This window comes from Spizellomyces punctatus, assembly GCF_000182565.1.
Source record: "Spizellomyces punctatus DAOM BR117 chromosome Unknown supercont1.3, whole genome shotgun sequence".
NCBI classification, from domain to species: Eukaryota; Fungi; Chytridiomycota; class Chytridiomycetes; order Spizellomycetales; family Spizellomycetaceae; genus Spizellomyces; species Spizellomyces punctatus.
In genome coordinates this window covers 902,023-915,851 of record NW_015971539.1, presented here as the reverse complement: position 1 = coordinate 915,851, position 13,829 = coordinate 902,023, and the positions used below count along the sequence as shown (strand labels likewise).

Sequence of the window (13,829 nt, the reverse complement as noted above, 5' to 3'; positions counted from 1 at the left end):
CTGGCGTGAAGTACATTTGCATTGCTGTGACCTGTCTGTCCACGTGCACAGGAACGCGCAATTCCCAACTGTTGAAATTCAAGCTTTGGATTTCCAGTCTGCCTTTGCCCAAGGCCAGTCACGAATCATTGCCCTCCCATGCCTTTCCCACCAGTACCTTCCCCACGAGAGAGCGCTCCTTCTGCCCACACCCGCTCTGCATCCGTCCGAACTCAATACACACCTTCTGTTCATTCCATCACCACTTTCGCTCTTGAACCGCCGTTCTCGTCCTCGTCCCTTGCAGCAGCCACAAAGCCAAACTTTGTAAGCACCTTGGAACAGTGGACTGATGATACAGACAGCGAAGAGAGGGAGTTGAAGAACACGCTTGCAGGAGTGTGCCAGACGGAGTGGACCGCTATTATGCATGCCATGGCACGATTTGAGGTCTGTAACTTCAACCATGAACTGGTTTTGGAATGTCTCCTCAGTGGCGTGTAACCGAGGGTTTTTCCTCACAGCCACCGTTTCGAACCCGAATACGGTTCATGCATCTGATGACCGGAAATATTCCTAACCACCTTCTGGCCTCTAATCGTCCTGACAAATCTGATAATGGGGAAGGGTCTCCTGCTCCGAGTCCCCGTAATAATAGCCTGTATCGCAGCTTCTTGTTTCGTGAAATGGAAATTGACGAGGATGATGAGGACGGGGATTCGGGATGAATTCTGATTTTAAATGACTTGCATGATTATACACAGTCTCTATCTTGTTATATACGCAGAGAATTATTTTACAATTTCAACCTCCCAGTCAACCCCCGTAATCCTACCCCAAGTCCGCTTGGGCACAACCACCTTGAAGAGCGTCCGCTCCTTGGCCACCACCTCATTCCATTCTTCCAACACCAAATGATCTACAGAATCCACGTCTAATAATAAAATCCCGAAATGCTCTTCGCTTCCGTACTCCTTCTGTTCCTTTGGACTCAAGCTCATCCACACTCGCCGTCGTTCTGCGTCCCACATGCATGGATTTGTCATAATGCCACGAGCCCAAGAAGGCAACTGGGATACTGTCGCGTTGGGTGGAGCAATGCAATATAATGTTCCGCTCAAACGATATTCTTCGTTGGTTTTCGGCAGAGAAAACAAGAGTTCGGCTTCAGAGCCCATGACCAGGCTGTCTGATCTCAGGTCATATTTCAAGAGAAGGAGGGAGGATAATTTGACCGTGATTGCTGCTGGAAGTCGGGAGGCTGCACAGGGGGTGTTGAAGAACCCGCGAAACCTGGTGGTACGGGTTTGTGGACGGGTCTGGGTGGACAGTGTCGACAGCTGAACTCTCGCTGCCAACCCATAATGAATAAGGATGGTGCTTCCAATATATTAAGATGCTTTGGGAACCGTTAAAACGAACGTACCAGCATGTTTGTCAAAATTTTTCCCCAAGCTGTTCTTCAAGCTCTCCAGCCACGATGGCACCAGCCCCGCCGACTGCGGTGGCCTCCGTCGTTTGTTGCGTGGACATTCTCCTTGGTCTCGATCAGGAACTAGATGGGAAAGCATGCTTGAAATTTGAGAATTCCAACTGTCTGTAGTTTCCAAATGGATTTTCTCAAAGTGATTCTGACCTGGATATCGTGTAGTGCTGCGCATACGTGGGACGCGTTTTCGCGCAAGTTTGGTAAGCGCTACCATCCTACGTCGCTGTTGGGTTTGATGGCCAATTGTGCATCCTTTCTAGACGACGCATTGCTGTACACGCTGTAAAGACCAATACGTTTGTGAATAATGCCTCTGGGCTTGAGAGTGGAAAGTTAATGGAATCGATGCCAAAAAGTTAATTTCAAAGAAATACCACAAATTGTCCACAGAAAAATACAGGATGGTCCACTGCAACGGAAAGGGCGTGATTACATAAGGAGCAAGTTGCTCTCCGACGACTGATCCTTGGATCAAGGATATTCCCCTTACATGTAATTCTTGCAGCCTATCAAGGGGGTTACCAAATGCCGGAGGATTTCTGACAAGCGAATGGCAGTCTATATGGAATCCTTGGTTTGTAAACCAGTCATTAGCGCTGCTCCTAGTGACCGCTGTCACATACAATGTCGTTACAAGAAGAATCATACATCAAGTTAAATCCGACAGTACTGGCGCCTGAGCCATGTGGTCGAGTACGACGAATCGGGAACAACTCTCGAAATACGAGCGATCTCGTCTTCAAATTTGGAGGAGTTATGGATGGTGTGATTTGCCAGCTTGAAAGACTCCTCACGTCATACTTCATGCTAATATGATTTCGCTCGGCTGTTAGACAAACATCGCTACGAGACGGATGTAGCCACAGCCGAAAAACTGAGACAGAAGGACAGCGAAGAGAAGAAGGCACGGAGGATACAAGTGAAGCGGTAGGAGCCGTCGGACGTTGCTGCGGATCTTTGCACTGACTGACTGCTTCAAATTGAACAGCAATTGGCTATCTGACCTTGAAACTGCACGATGGGATCGCATGGCTGCTGAGACTGAGAGAATAGAAACATTGAGAGAACAAAAGCGTGCAACAACGAGAGTTGGCAAAAACAGGTGGGTTATCGGCGCAATACTGAAGAATCATCAGTGTGCTATATGAGAAGTCTGTCGATAGTTCAGGATACAATCCTATCACGTTACACTATCTGAATTCTCCCGAAGGCACGATTTTGGCTGCTGAGGATGCGAGAGCTATGGTAGGCATGACATCGACAGAGTCAATGTCCATTAAATGGTAACTTTTGCAGCTTACAGTATAAAACCGGCGCGCGAGCAACAAAGCTGTATTTTAAAAACAATACCTTTGATCCACTCCGTTGCGAAGATATTGTCCCCAATCCACCTGTCAAGCCAAAACAGAAACCACGAGATATTACGGATGCTATCCGACATATCGTACCACTTGCGCCGTCTGCGTTCCGGGAGGGCGCCGAAACGGCAATTGCGAATATTGCTGGCGATAGATCTGTTGCGGGTGGCAGGGTAAAGCAAGGAGGACGACGACGAGGAGGCTATTGATAGTTGACTGTATGTACATGCCCTTTGTATTGCAACGTAGAATAGGTATTCCTGTTGTGGACGACATCATCAGCCAATCCACAAACACATTCAAAATAAATTTTGGATATATTACTATTATACACTACTACACAAACACAAACTACAAACTACACACACACCACTTTAATAAATGATAGTTCAAGCACTCCATCATGTCGTGTCTATCTCCTTCCAACAACATTCCCATGGGCGATTTCTTGGTGATTACAAAAAATAACATTGTGACTTTAATGGATCTGGTGAAGTTGCGACATCGTTCGCATCCGCAGGATACGCCTCGAGATACGCTTTCACAAGTTGGTTCAGTTGTTCCGTCTAATTGAATGAAAAAGGGGAATTGGCTATAGAAGGTACAGCAAACGATGATACAAGCATACATACCGCATGGGTTAAAATGCGTTGATCAACATTGTTGATTTGTTTTTCTGCAGGAGTAGGCTCCAGGGGAATAGTTTGAACATCAGTGGACATGTTGATAAAGTAATGCTATGTAATGCAAAAACTAGTGGGGGGAGGAATGGCGGTTACACCCTTTTTATGGATGGGTCTGATACTGCGAGTTGCTCTTGCGTCTTTTACTGGGTTTCTCGTAAATTCGTTCACAGCCACGCCATAACTGAGTATTGTTCATGTTTATTCTGAGCAAAAGTCATTAACCATTCATTTCATGATACTAGCAGTAAGGGTCTGCGCGTGTTCAAAAATAATAGGCCCTTGTGGGCTCAAAGTACTTGAAGTAGGTATCCTGTACACTTGATTGACCTGCGTTGATCCTCGGAGCCCACGCTTTACATGTGACCAAACAAAACTAAGAGCCTTTCATTGTGGACCATAAGGTTGCCCTGCTTGCTAATCTAAAAAGAAATTCTGGAAAGATGCCGTTGTCATCTTCGAAATATGGCCTGGGGGGGTGTGTGGTATCGCATGTGTTATCCCCCCCGCGTTGAAGGGGCCAAGGGTAACTTGGATGTATGGAATTGGGTGACAGATTGTCCTTTTGTCGGGAACGATGGGGCCAAAATCTCATTTAAGCCACAGTAGAGCCACAATGTGGCGTATGCCAATTAACCTTCCAGGATCCGGCAGGTGGGCAACCTCGACACCGCACGATCTCGGGCCATCCGCGACGCAATCATCAATTGCGTGAATACTATAAAAACCAGCTTCAACTGAGCAGTTCCCCTCACAAAAGTAAGCCCACCAAGGAACTGTTCTGGAACTTTTAATTGCAGCCGACTTGGAGAATTTGATTCTGATGCCGACGTTTGCGTATCCTACGTCAGTGAGCATTGACGGTGACGGTGATATTCGCATTGACACCCGCGGCGAGCCGCCTCGCTCTCGCTCTCCTTCTCCGGATCGTAGGCCAAGAGACAGGTCATCTGCTTCTCCCGTTCGTCGGGGGGGCAGCGATAGGGGTCGCCCTGACTCGTAAGCTCCCGCGAATTGCAGTTTTGCCACACTCTCCCACTCCTAACTGATTTGCACCTTCTTTCGCTCTCGATACCGTAGGGCTGAAGCAAGCCGCAATCCTGGAAACAATTTGTTTGTAACTGGACTTGGTCAAAGGACACGCGAAACCGACCTTGAAAGGGCCTTTGGCAAATTTGGAGAGGTACGAGCCCGTGCCACCTTTCAGCAATGAAACGATACACGTCTCCCCAGTTCTGAGAAGCCTTCGTCTTTGGTTGTAAAGATTGAACGATGCCAGATAATGTATGGTCGTATTTAATCTGCAGTGGGCAGCCAAATACTAACCGTCTTTGTGGACTCAGGTACGATCCACACACTCGTGACTCGCGCGGGTTTGCCTTTGTGTCATTTGTCAGGTTGGAAGATGCAGACAGAGCTGTAGAAGAGAGTGGTAAGCTGGATGTTGACGGAAGAATCGTAACCGTCGAAAGGGTAAGTGAGGGCTCGACCCGCCTGCTGTCAGAGCACGAAGCGAAGCCCTTACCATTTTTTTTTATCAGGCCAAAAGGAGTCGTGCTCGAACTCCCACGCCGGGCCGCTACTATGGCCCACCCAAGCGTGAAGGTACGCTTCCACCATCTCTCGTGTGTATCCCGGTTTTTGTTGATGTCGCTCAAATAGGATCTGTAACAGACAGGGACCGTCGTGACCGAGATTCTTATGATCGTCGCGACCGGCACGATCGGTATGCTCCGCGAGACCGTTATGACGATCGCAGGGACCGCGGGTCTCGGGATGATCGGAGGGACCGGTATGATGATCGGGACCGCCGCGACCGTGACCGTGACCGTGACTATGACAGGAGGAGGCGATAAACTCACTTGAATTGAAATCAACGATAATTTATCAGCCCCGAGTCAGTTTTGGTGGCTGCTCCTGTATTTACTTCTCGGTAGCAGCATGTGGTGGAGCTAGGGGAGCAGTAATCTGTTAAACGGGAGAAAAAAACAACAATTCTAATCCGCGTCGACCATTCGTTACACCATTCGTCTCAGCGCCGGAACAAGCCAATATTTCAGCTCACAAAGTCTCTTCTAATTACAATGACCAATAACTTACCTCCTCCGAAGCGACATGTGCGCCAGTAATATCAGTACGGCAAGGTGATAACTTATTAATTTTATTTACTTTGGATTATTACTTGTTGAGTTGTTAATATGGAAAGAACTTGCTTAAAATCTCACTGTCTTCAATGAAAGACTTTAAATTTAACTGTTAGATTTACAATCAACTACCTACATACATATTTATAAGCTGGAGGGCTACCAAGTCCCCATCTGCACTGCAGTAAATTAAAAGTGTGGCTTTATCGAAGCTGGAAAGTTCCGCAGACACACGGATGGACGGAGGTATTTCTACATCTTGTTTGAGATGGGCCATAAATTCCGCTAAGCCATTCGTGTGATAACGGGAACATTATTGTGACTGTATCGACTGCTTACGGCATGTAAGATATGCGTATACCAAGCTAAATTAGCATTGGTATAGTGAAATTGGATTACCCATCTACCATCTTCCCTTTCAGTTGGTCGCCTCCTTCCACCTGTTCTTCTGATTTGCGTTCAATTCATAATAGGTAAAAGGACGTTGACGTCCGCGAGCCTTTTCAACAGATCTGAAGACGGTTGGTCGATGCTGTTTAGCCTGATATAAAAGTTCAGAAGTGATCCCTGGCTTTCAATCAAATCCGGTGCATCCTAGGGATGGGAAGGCAGTGAAAGGCACTTCAATTAGATCGCCTTACAGCGTGCCAAACCACATACATTATGATTACGTAACCGATCACGATTTGGGCGACAGTATCACGTGCTTCCTGCTTTGACTTGGTTCACTCGTGGAGAGCAAAGTCCCAGGAGCAAACGACTCTAGACCGCGTTGAATTACACTAATACCGAGATGGTTACTGTAACAAAATCACCGTTAACACAACTGGATAGCACGGGTGCGGACACGGCCAACACCTCGCGCATCCCATCTCGTGCCATTCTGACCAAAGAAGATTTGGAAAAGTTCCAAACAAGTGACACGTACACGGGTATCGTCCAATTTATCGAGAAACTAAGTGCAGCTGTTCGCGGGAAGCGGTTAAGGGAGGAAACGGAAAAGTCTCAGGTGTGTCATCTCTACGTTGATGTGAACATGACATGATCTCTAATCTTGTTTTGGTTATGCCGATCTATAGATTGTCACATCCCTTCTTTCAATACTCGACCGTTTGGATGACTGGACAAGGGAGATTTTGCCTGTTGACAACTCGAAATCTAGGTTTGGAAATCCTGCATTTCGGACGTGGTACGATCGGTTGGCAGAGGTGAGATTCGCTTTGCTCTTCTGGACATACTCTTTGAGTCCCTCTAATGGCTTATTTTTGCGCAATTAGAATGCGCAATCATTGGTGGAAGAAATCGTCCCAGGAATTGAAGCAGCTGAACTTGCGACTTATTTGATGCATAGTTTTGGGAACCGGAAGCGAATTGATTATGGGACGGGACATGAGGCCCATTTTATCGCCTTTTTGTAAGTAGCGTCTCATTCTTGTTACAACGCTGAGGACGCTCTTACACATGCATTTCCTCTCTAAGGTTATGCTTGGAACGACTTGGTCTAATAGTGGAATCTGATTATGTTCCCCTCGTGATCAATGTATTTTGGCGGTATGGTTACCCATTGTCATTGGAAAGTCTCAAAGTGTAGTTGCTGATGTTACATGTCGAAACTTCAGGTATATTGACGTAATGCGTGGTCTACAGTTTTCTTACTGGCTTGAGCCTGCTGGATCGCATGGAGTTTGGGGATTGGATGATTACCATTTCTTGCCATTTTTATTTGGAGCGTCTCAATTGGCTGGTGGGTATTGGTCCGATTACATATTTGTTGATTTCAGTTGCACCGGTTCCTGATGAATGAAATTAGATCACAAGTATATCAGGCCGAAGGCCATCCATGATAAGGATGTTGTGGAAGAGTTTTCAAAAGACTACATGTACCTCGCCTGCATTAAGTTCATCAATTCGGTATGGACATCTCAGCAATGGAAATTCTATAATTGGTCTGTCCTGCTTATATCTTGTACTGTCACTAGGTAAAGACTGCCTCTCTACGTTGGCATTCACCGATGCTGGACGACATCAGCGGCGTGAAAACTTGGGCCAAAATCGCTGAAGGAATGATGAAAATGTACAAAGCTGAAGTGCTGGGGAAATTACCCATCATGCAGCACTTTCTTTTTGGGTCGATTCTTCCTTTTGAAGGTGTATCCGGGCATATCCACCTTGCGGAGGAAGATGAGGAGGAAGATCCTTGTGGGCAAGGGCATATCCATGCGTTTGGCCAAGAGTTTCCGGAATGTTGCGGGATACGGGTACCCAGCGCGATCGCTGCCGCTGCTGGTGGAGAGGCAGTCAAAGCACGCGTGGCACGACCGTTACCGTTTGATTGACCACTGGTGCGTTGATCAAATATATATAAAATATTTACATACTACTAGACTAGTTTTATCTAAAATTACAAATGTGCGCTGGCACTTGCACTCCGCCGCCTTCCAAACACTGTGCCCAAGAATGGATTGAGAAACTTGTTTTCCGGATCTGTTTTCTGACGAATCTGTTCGAATCGAGTCCACATTGTGTAACTTCTTTCGAAATCGTATAGTTCAGGGACAAAGTGTTTACCCCAGTGGGGAAGCCCGCCAAACTGCGCCAATATTTTTTGCACTTCTCGCATTGTCTCGAAACCATCGTCGCGTACGGTTCCGTCACTCGCAATATAAACAAGGAGCCCAATATAAACTACTGGTCCTTGGAATGCAGGGCTCAGCCAAGCTTCACTGCGTCCTGTCGCTCGATAAATGAAGGGATAATGCAAGCGCCCCTTGTTCCTCATACTCCATTCCCTCAACGCCAACGTGGCTGAAGTGAAGTTTTCCAAAGGGACAGCAATTTCGCAGTTGATTTGGGGTACAGGAATTCCTTTACAGAGGATTTGCTCCGAATACCCTATGAGGTCCCTCGCATCTGCGAAACGTCGTACGGTCTTGAATTGGGGGGCGACTGAAGTGGAAGAGGGCGAGTGGGAGGATTTGGTATCGTGTGACATGGCGTTGCAATATATGCTGACCGTATCGTTCAGTGCCGCCGAGCACACGGCGGATTCGATAGGATGATCGCGGGAGGAGGAAAGGAAATCCAAGTATGCACTTGATTTGGGGCAAGCCGGATCGGTAAACCAAACGTGAACCTGATCGGTTTCTGGAAACCTATTGCAATGTTTCAGGGATGGGCAGATATATCGAATATCAACAGAGATACGTACCACCAAACTTTTACATATTCGACTTGTTGGTTCCACTTTGTATAATCTTCTATGAAATCATCAAAGTCACAGGTGACCTTTTTACAGGCAAATACTCGGCGAGGCTCTGTCCTGATTTCAACCTCGGTGATAACTCCAAGCATTCCCAATGATGTTACAAAGGCTTGAAGTGGGAGATCGCTCCGGCTGTGCTCGCCGCCTATTACGGCAATCTCCCCATCTGGGAGGACAACTCGGAGAGACACGACAATGTCTGAATAGGCACTTTGAAACAGGCCTTGTCCGTGGGTGCCCGTCGACATGGATCCTGCCAGTGTCTGTATACCGATCACTCCCGGACTACATGGCATCATTCGATCATGTTCGCCAAGTATACGGATAACATCATCAACTGTTGTTTGCGCACCAAAGACTGCGGTGCTCTCCGTCATGCGCTGTAATCCGGTAAAGTGCTTCAGATTCACGAGCACGGATGTGTCATCGGAAAGCGGAACTGTGGCAATCTTTTCAAATGATAACGCACTTCCTACGATGCCAATCTTGCCTTTACATCTTCGTACGAGATTCGATAGCTGTTGCTCAGTCTTTGGATAGCGTATTTGACTCGTGCGTGCTATCGGATTTATACCAGACCAGTTGTGAAGGACATTGGGGACATTGCGAGCAGTGGAAACCAGTCCAACACTCTTCCTTGCTGTGATCAAAGGCTTTCGGGGAACTTCTCTAACTGGTGGGATTGGATTACTGTGAACAATAGTTTGCATGTCGAATGGTGTACTGTCTAGAGTTGTTGGTTGACCAAAAACGAATCCCTAGGAAGGGAAAACTCCAAAGCGAAGTTTCCTTTATAGATCCTCGTTGGTGGAATAATTGGGGCGGAATAACTTGTTTGGAGGGCCAAAGGCGTGAAAAAAGAAAAGTCCGACATGTTGGCCTAGTGTCCAATAAAAAAAAAGAAAAAAAAAGGCTATCGGGAGGAGAGTCACCAGTGATGAAACCTCTTTGGTGGATGCGCGCAATTCATTACCAAAAAAGGAAATAATTTTGTCGTCATTTCCATCATTGGATTTGAGGGTTTGTCGATGGGAATACGCTAATAGCGATATCTGACAAATGCAAACTGACAAATGCAAGCAACGAGCGTACAAGATGGAGATTTGGCGTACATATCGCTATCGCCGCGGAGAATTATCGCAAGCGTGTTGAAGGGGCGGGAGGAGGTTTTAACAAATTGGAGGAATTGACTTTTTGGATCTACGTGCGGAACTTTTGCAAGCACACTTGAGGTGGCAAAGGCATCGCACACTGCATGCATTTGCCACAGTCGGGGTATCCAAGCAACGACCTGGAAATGGGATTCAGGAACAGGTGAGTGACATGGAAGGCCGCCAACGGAATGACATCAAGGCCTAGTACGAGAACTGCGGTAAGGCTTGTTTGCGCATGTTCTCATGGGACAAGGTCGCCACGTTGGCCGGCCATGCCGCAAGCCCTTTTGGCGGTTGCTTGGACCAACAGGCGGTTCTTGCAGTCGGCTCAAGTCAAGGATAGATCCTCCCGACGTGCTCCAACTGCCTCGAGGGCGGGGACGGCCATCGCTGTGTCTTTTGACGGTGATTCTTTAAGAAAACATCTTGAGTCCCAGCTGCAAGTACAAGATCCCAATCCCGACAAGGTCTATGAACTCCTGGAGCACTTGGCTTCCCACGAGCCAAAGATGTTGCGCGATCTCAGTCCCTTCCAATGGAGGACTATAGTTCTAACCCTAGGACGCTCTAATTCACCAGAGGTTTCTGCCAAGCGGGTGGTGAAGATGATTCTGTGGAAGCAAAAAGCAGACGTTCCAGTGAATCAGCTCGACGTGCATATACTGGCACAGGCGAGCGCATTTCAGCGGCGGACGGCGGAAGAGGCAGAGGCTTTCTTGGTGGATGTGAAAGAGCTATTGCATATAGATGCAGATTGCAAAACGTACGCGATGCTGGCGCGGGGCCTCTTCCAGTCTGGTCATTTTGAAGAGGTCTCTCGACTGGTTGCGAATCGCATGGCACAAAAGGGAGATGCGAACTGGAAGCGCGACATGTGCTTGACGGTAGTTGCAGAACTATTGAGAGAGTCTAGCATGCTGGGCAAGACAAAAAAGCGCGCAGAGATGTCGGACAGCGAACTGAAAAAATGTGAGGAGCAGCTTCAAATGGTTGTCAGGAGCATCCTGGATGCCATGCGCCAACATTTAGGTCCCAATAGTATTACCACCTGGGAATATAACAGGGTCATCAGTGTGAGCAGATCGTCCGTGCGCACTCTTGCCGATGCAAAAGTGATCCTCGAGCAAATGGAGCAAGAAGGGTACCGCCCAAACATTGGAACGTATAATTTTCTGTTGGATCATTTGATGTATCATGAAAACCCCACTGATGCGAACGAACTGCTGAACGAGGTTGAGCTTAAAGGTGTTAAGCCACACCTCGATACTTGGCGAATCATGATTGCTGGATACATTCGTCTCGGACGTGTCCATGCAGCGATAACCATGTACAGGAAAGTGGGCGACACGGACTATAAACTTCGACAAAAGCTTCTCAGTCAGGATCCTATGCTTGCTCAGAAGCTCTTGGCCGTTGTCAGCAAGGAGGGAGGCCTGACAGTACCAGCATCCATGCTTGCCAAGGATATTTGCCGGGCGGGATTGGTCCCAGCAAAAAAATCGATTACACTCATTATGCGAAAACTTTTAGGACAGGATGAAATCTCTTGCGCATTGTCCCTGTACTCGGCCGTGAGAAGTCTCGTGACTCCGACAAAACGCGAAGCATCGGCCGCAGAAAATGAACCATTCTTTGACACACCTCTTTACAATTATTTGATATCTTCTCTGCTTTCAGTGCGAAACGAGCACGAGGCTCTTAAACTTTTCGACGACATGGAAATAATGGGGTGTCCTCCTGATGTTATCACATTCACAATTCTTATCAACTGGTTTGCAAAAGAGGGGGACTCTGCGCGTGTTGCAACTATGCTTGAGGAAATGAGTCGGCGAGGAATCAAGAGGGATGTCGTTCTTTACAGTACCATTCTTGGCGTCATGATAAAAAACGGACGGCTCGGTACAGCAAGAAACATCGTCCAAGAAATGCGAGAGGTTGGAATAGAACCTAACGAATACACTTACAACATCTTTATGAATGGACTATTACGAGCGGGTCTTGATGATCAGGCAGAGAAACTTTGGGAAGATATGAAAGCAAAAGGAGTGGCTACATCCTGTGTTGGGGATGGCACGCTCCTGAATGGGTTATTGAAGAATGGGAAGCTAGAAAGGGCCATGGTGATCTGGGAACACATTCAAGCCGGACAAGGGCTTATGCCACCCGATGCAATGGTGTATCGCGCGGCAGTAGACCTCTATTGCGTCCGTGGAGATTTGGAAACAGCGGAACGCGTGATGCGGCAGTCTGCAGATTGCAGAGGTGCATTAACAGCCGAAGTTTACAACACGATGATCGTTGCGTATCTTAAACACGGTCGTGAGGAGGATGCCCGACGATTAGTGGACGAAATGAAGGCTAAGGGGTCTGGTTTGGTGGATGAGATCACATATTCTATCCTTGTACACCACGCCTTGCGAAATGGCGATCTGAGAGGAGCAACGAAGGCGCTTGAAGACGCTTTACAAATTTTCAAGCGGCGGATAGATCCATCAATATACACGCCTGTCGTAACTACAATTGCTAAGAAAACCCAATCCCTGTCCGAAGCTCTGAGGATTGTCGATCTAGTCAAGTCATACGGGATTGCGGAGAATGCCTTGATGTGTGCCGCCATTGTGGCAGCACATACTGCTGTTCGAAGTTTTGATGGTGCAACAGAGTACATCCACAAAATCCGTCGTTTAGCAAGTGAACTGGACAGCAAGTCTCACGCAATGAACTCCATTCTCGACTGGTACGGGAAGCAGGGCAAGTCCGAGTCGATGGAGCGAATATTCAACTTGATGTTGGAAGGCAAATGGGGGTTGGAAGGAGCTTCTGCTCCGAAGCTGGAGCCAGATTCGTCAACGTGGACTATACTGATATGCGGCTACGGGTATGGGAATGAGTGGGAGAAAGCTCTGAATATTTGGAAGCAACAATGGCGACCAAAGGCAAAACCCTTGCTAAATTCTAGCGTATTGGACACTGACCGTGCATTTGAGGAGCATTACGGAGTGAAAACCGCTATGATTTCAGTAGTTATCGATGCTCTCGCCTTCTCCAATCGTCTTGACGAGATTCACGAAGTATGGAATCAGCTTCGGTCTGCAAAGGTTCCATTAGACCCGAACAATTATACGTCTCTGATCGAGGCACTGGTTCGATGTGATAAAGTCCCAGCAGCTTGCAAAGTTGTCATGGAAGAGATGCCCCAGGATGGCGTAAATCCGACACAGAAACTCTTTAGAAACTTTTTAGGGCTATTGTCCGTTAGGAAGGACAAGGTCAGCCGACAAACGGAGAAGGATCTGTGGGCCTACATCGACAGGCACTTCCCTGAGTGGACTTTTGATTTGAAGAATGAGTTGCCGTCGGCTGTCGTGGCGCTGAACGTCTGGTCAGAGATGGTGGAGCGAGCCAAGGCGAAGAGGGAAGGAGAAGTACCCGCAAACATGAGTATCTAGCGCAGTGCTGCAGATATTACTTTCAAGTTTTACTGTGACATCCTATTATCATAATCATATACATACAATCGATTTCTGGCATATTCCATGTTAATTATACATACAAACTGTTATTTTGGAGAAATTTTGGCAATTCCTTTCAGCATCATCTGTTCTTCCCTGCGCTATCTGAACGTGCAATATAATCTTGCCTCCTCTGAGATGGACTGGCATTTCATTGACACAAACTGCATCAGATCAACAGATAACTACTAGTCTATTTTTTCGGCGCTACCAGCCAGAAATGTAAACATACATGTAATAAAGATACA

General features: G+C 47.2%; 8 protein-coding genes across 9 annotated transcripts; 5 read left to right on the top strand and 3 right to left on the bottom strand.

Annotated features, from left to right (window-relative positions):
* The first annotated feature begins 86 nt into the window (after positions 1–86).
* Positions 87–1,246, top strand: SPPG_02035 (uncharacterized protein). The gene is made up of 2 exons (XM_016750340.1): positions 87–429; positions 504–1,246. Exons 1-2 carry the CDS (start codon positions 139–141, stop codon positions 705–707), a joined length of 495 nt encoding a protein of 164 aa, XP_016610998.1. The 5' UTR covers positions 87–138; the 3' UTR covers positions 708–1,246.
* SPPG_02034 (uncharacterized protein) lies at positions 700–1,663 on the bottom strand. The gene is made up of 2 exons (XM_016750339.1): positions 1,406–1,663; positions 700–1,330 (listed from the first exon to the last, which is right to left on the bottom strand). The coding sequence occupies exons 1-2, from the start codon at positions 1,638–1,640 to the stop codon at positions 771–773; spliced, it is 795 nt and encodes a 264-aa protein (XP_016610997.1). The 5' UTR covers positions 1,641–1,663; the 3' UTR covers positions 700–770.
* A 337-nt stretch (positions 1,664–2,000) lies between these two features.
* SPPG_08974 (uncharacterized protein) lies at positions 2,001–3,159 on the top strand. Its single transcript, XM_016757125.1, has 5 exons — positions 2,001–2,231; positions 2,302–2,395; positions 2,457–2,570; positions 2,632–2,713; positions 2,772–3,159. Exons 1-5 carry the CDS (start codon positions 2,093–2,095, stop codon positions 3,033–3,035), a joined length of 693 nt encoding a protein of 230 aa, XP_016610996.1. The 5' UTR covers positions 2,001–2,092; the 3' UTR covers positions 3,036–3,159.
* SPPG_08973 (uncharacterized protein) lies at positions 3,132–3,941 on the bottom strand. The gene is made up of 2 exons (XM_016757124.1): positions 3,459–3,941; positions 3,132–3,392 (listed from the first exon to the last, which is right to left on the bottom strand). The coding sequence occupies exons 1-2, from the start codon at positions 3,546–3,548 to the stop codon at positions 3,282–3,284; spliced, it is 201 nt and encodes a 66-aa protein (XP_016610995.1). The 5' UTR covers positions 3,549–3,941; the 3' UTR covers positions 3,132–3,281.
* A 243-nt stretch (positions 3,942–4,184) lies between these two features.
* SPPG_08972 lies at positions 4,185–5,763 on the top strand (the record flags this gene model as incomplete). Of its 2 annotated transcripts, XM_016757123.1 has the most annotated exons (7): positions 4,185–4,268; positions 4,361–4,508; positions 4,590–4,692; positions 4,774–4,793; positions 4,853–4,982; positions 5,051–5,114; positions 5,184–5,763. In XM_016757123.1, coding segments are annotated over exons 1-7 (648 nt in total). In that variant the 5' UTR covers positions 4,185–4,267. The 2 variants fall into 2 exon arrangements, with proteins under 2 accessions (XP_016610993.1, XP_016610994.1); XM_016757122.1 differs by having other exon boundaries at positions 4,246–4,508; positions 5,172–5,365.
* Positions 5,764–6,410: 647 nt separating this feature from the next.
* Positions 6,411–8,103, top strand: SPPG_02032 (peptidylprolyl isomerase RRD2). Its single transcript, XM_016750338.1, has 7 exons — positions 6,411–6,662; positions 6,733–6,861; positions 6,931–7,067; positions 7,133–7,204; positions 7,273–7,397; positions 7,464–7,564; positions 7,633–8,103. Exons 1-7 carry the CDS (start codon positions 6,447–6,449, stop codon positions 7,987–7,989), a joined length of 1,137 nt encoding a protein of 378 aa, XP_016610992.1. The 5' UTR covers positions 6,411–6,446; the 3' UTR covers positions 7,990–8,103.
* On the bottom strand, positions 7,978–9,840 carry SPPG_02031 (uncharacterized protein). The gene is made up of 2 exons (XM_016750337.1): positions 8,862–9,840; positions 7,978–8,805 (listed from the first exon to the last, which is right to left on the bottom strand). The coding sequence occupies exons 1-2, from the start codon at positions 9,623–9,625 to the stop codon at positions 8,055–8,057; spliced, it is 1,515 nt and encodes a 504-aa protein (XP_016610991.1). The 5' UTR covers positions 9,626–9,840; the 3' UTR covers positions 7,978–8,054.
* A 383-nt stretch (positions 9,841–10,223) lies between these two features.
* On the top strand, positions 10,224–13,662 carry SPPG_02030 (pentatricopeptide repeat domain-containing protein). Its single transcript, XM_016750336.1, has one exon. The coding sequence runs from the start codon at positions 10,258–10,260 to the stop codon at positions 13,516–13,518; it is 3,261 nt and encodes a 1,086-aa protein (XP_016610990.1). The 5' UTR covers positions 10,224–10,257; the 3' UTR covers positions 13,519–13,662.
* Positions 13,663–13,829: the final 167 nt, after the last annotated feature.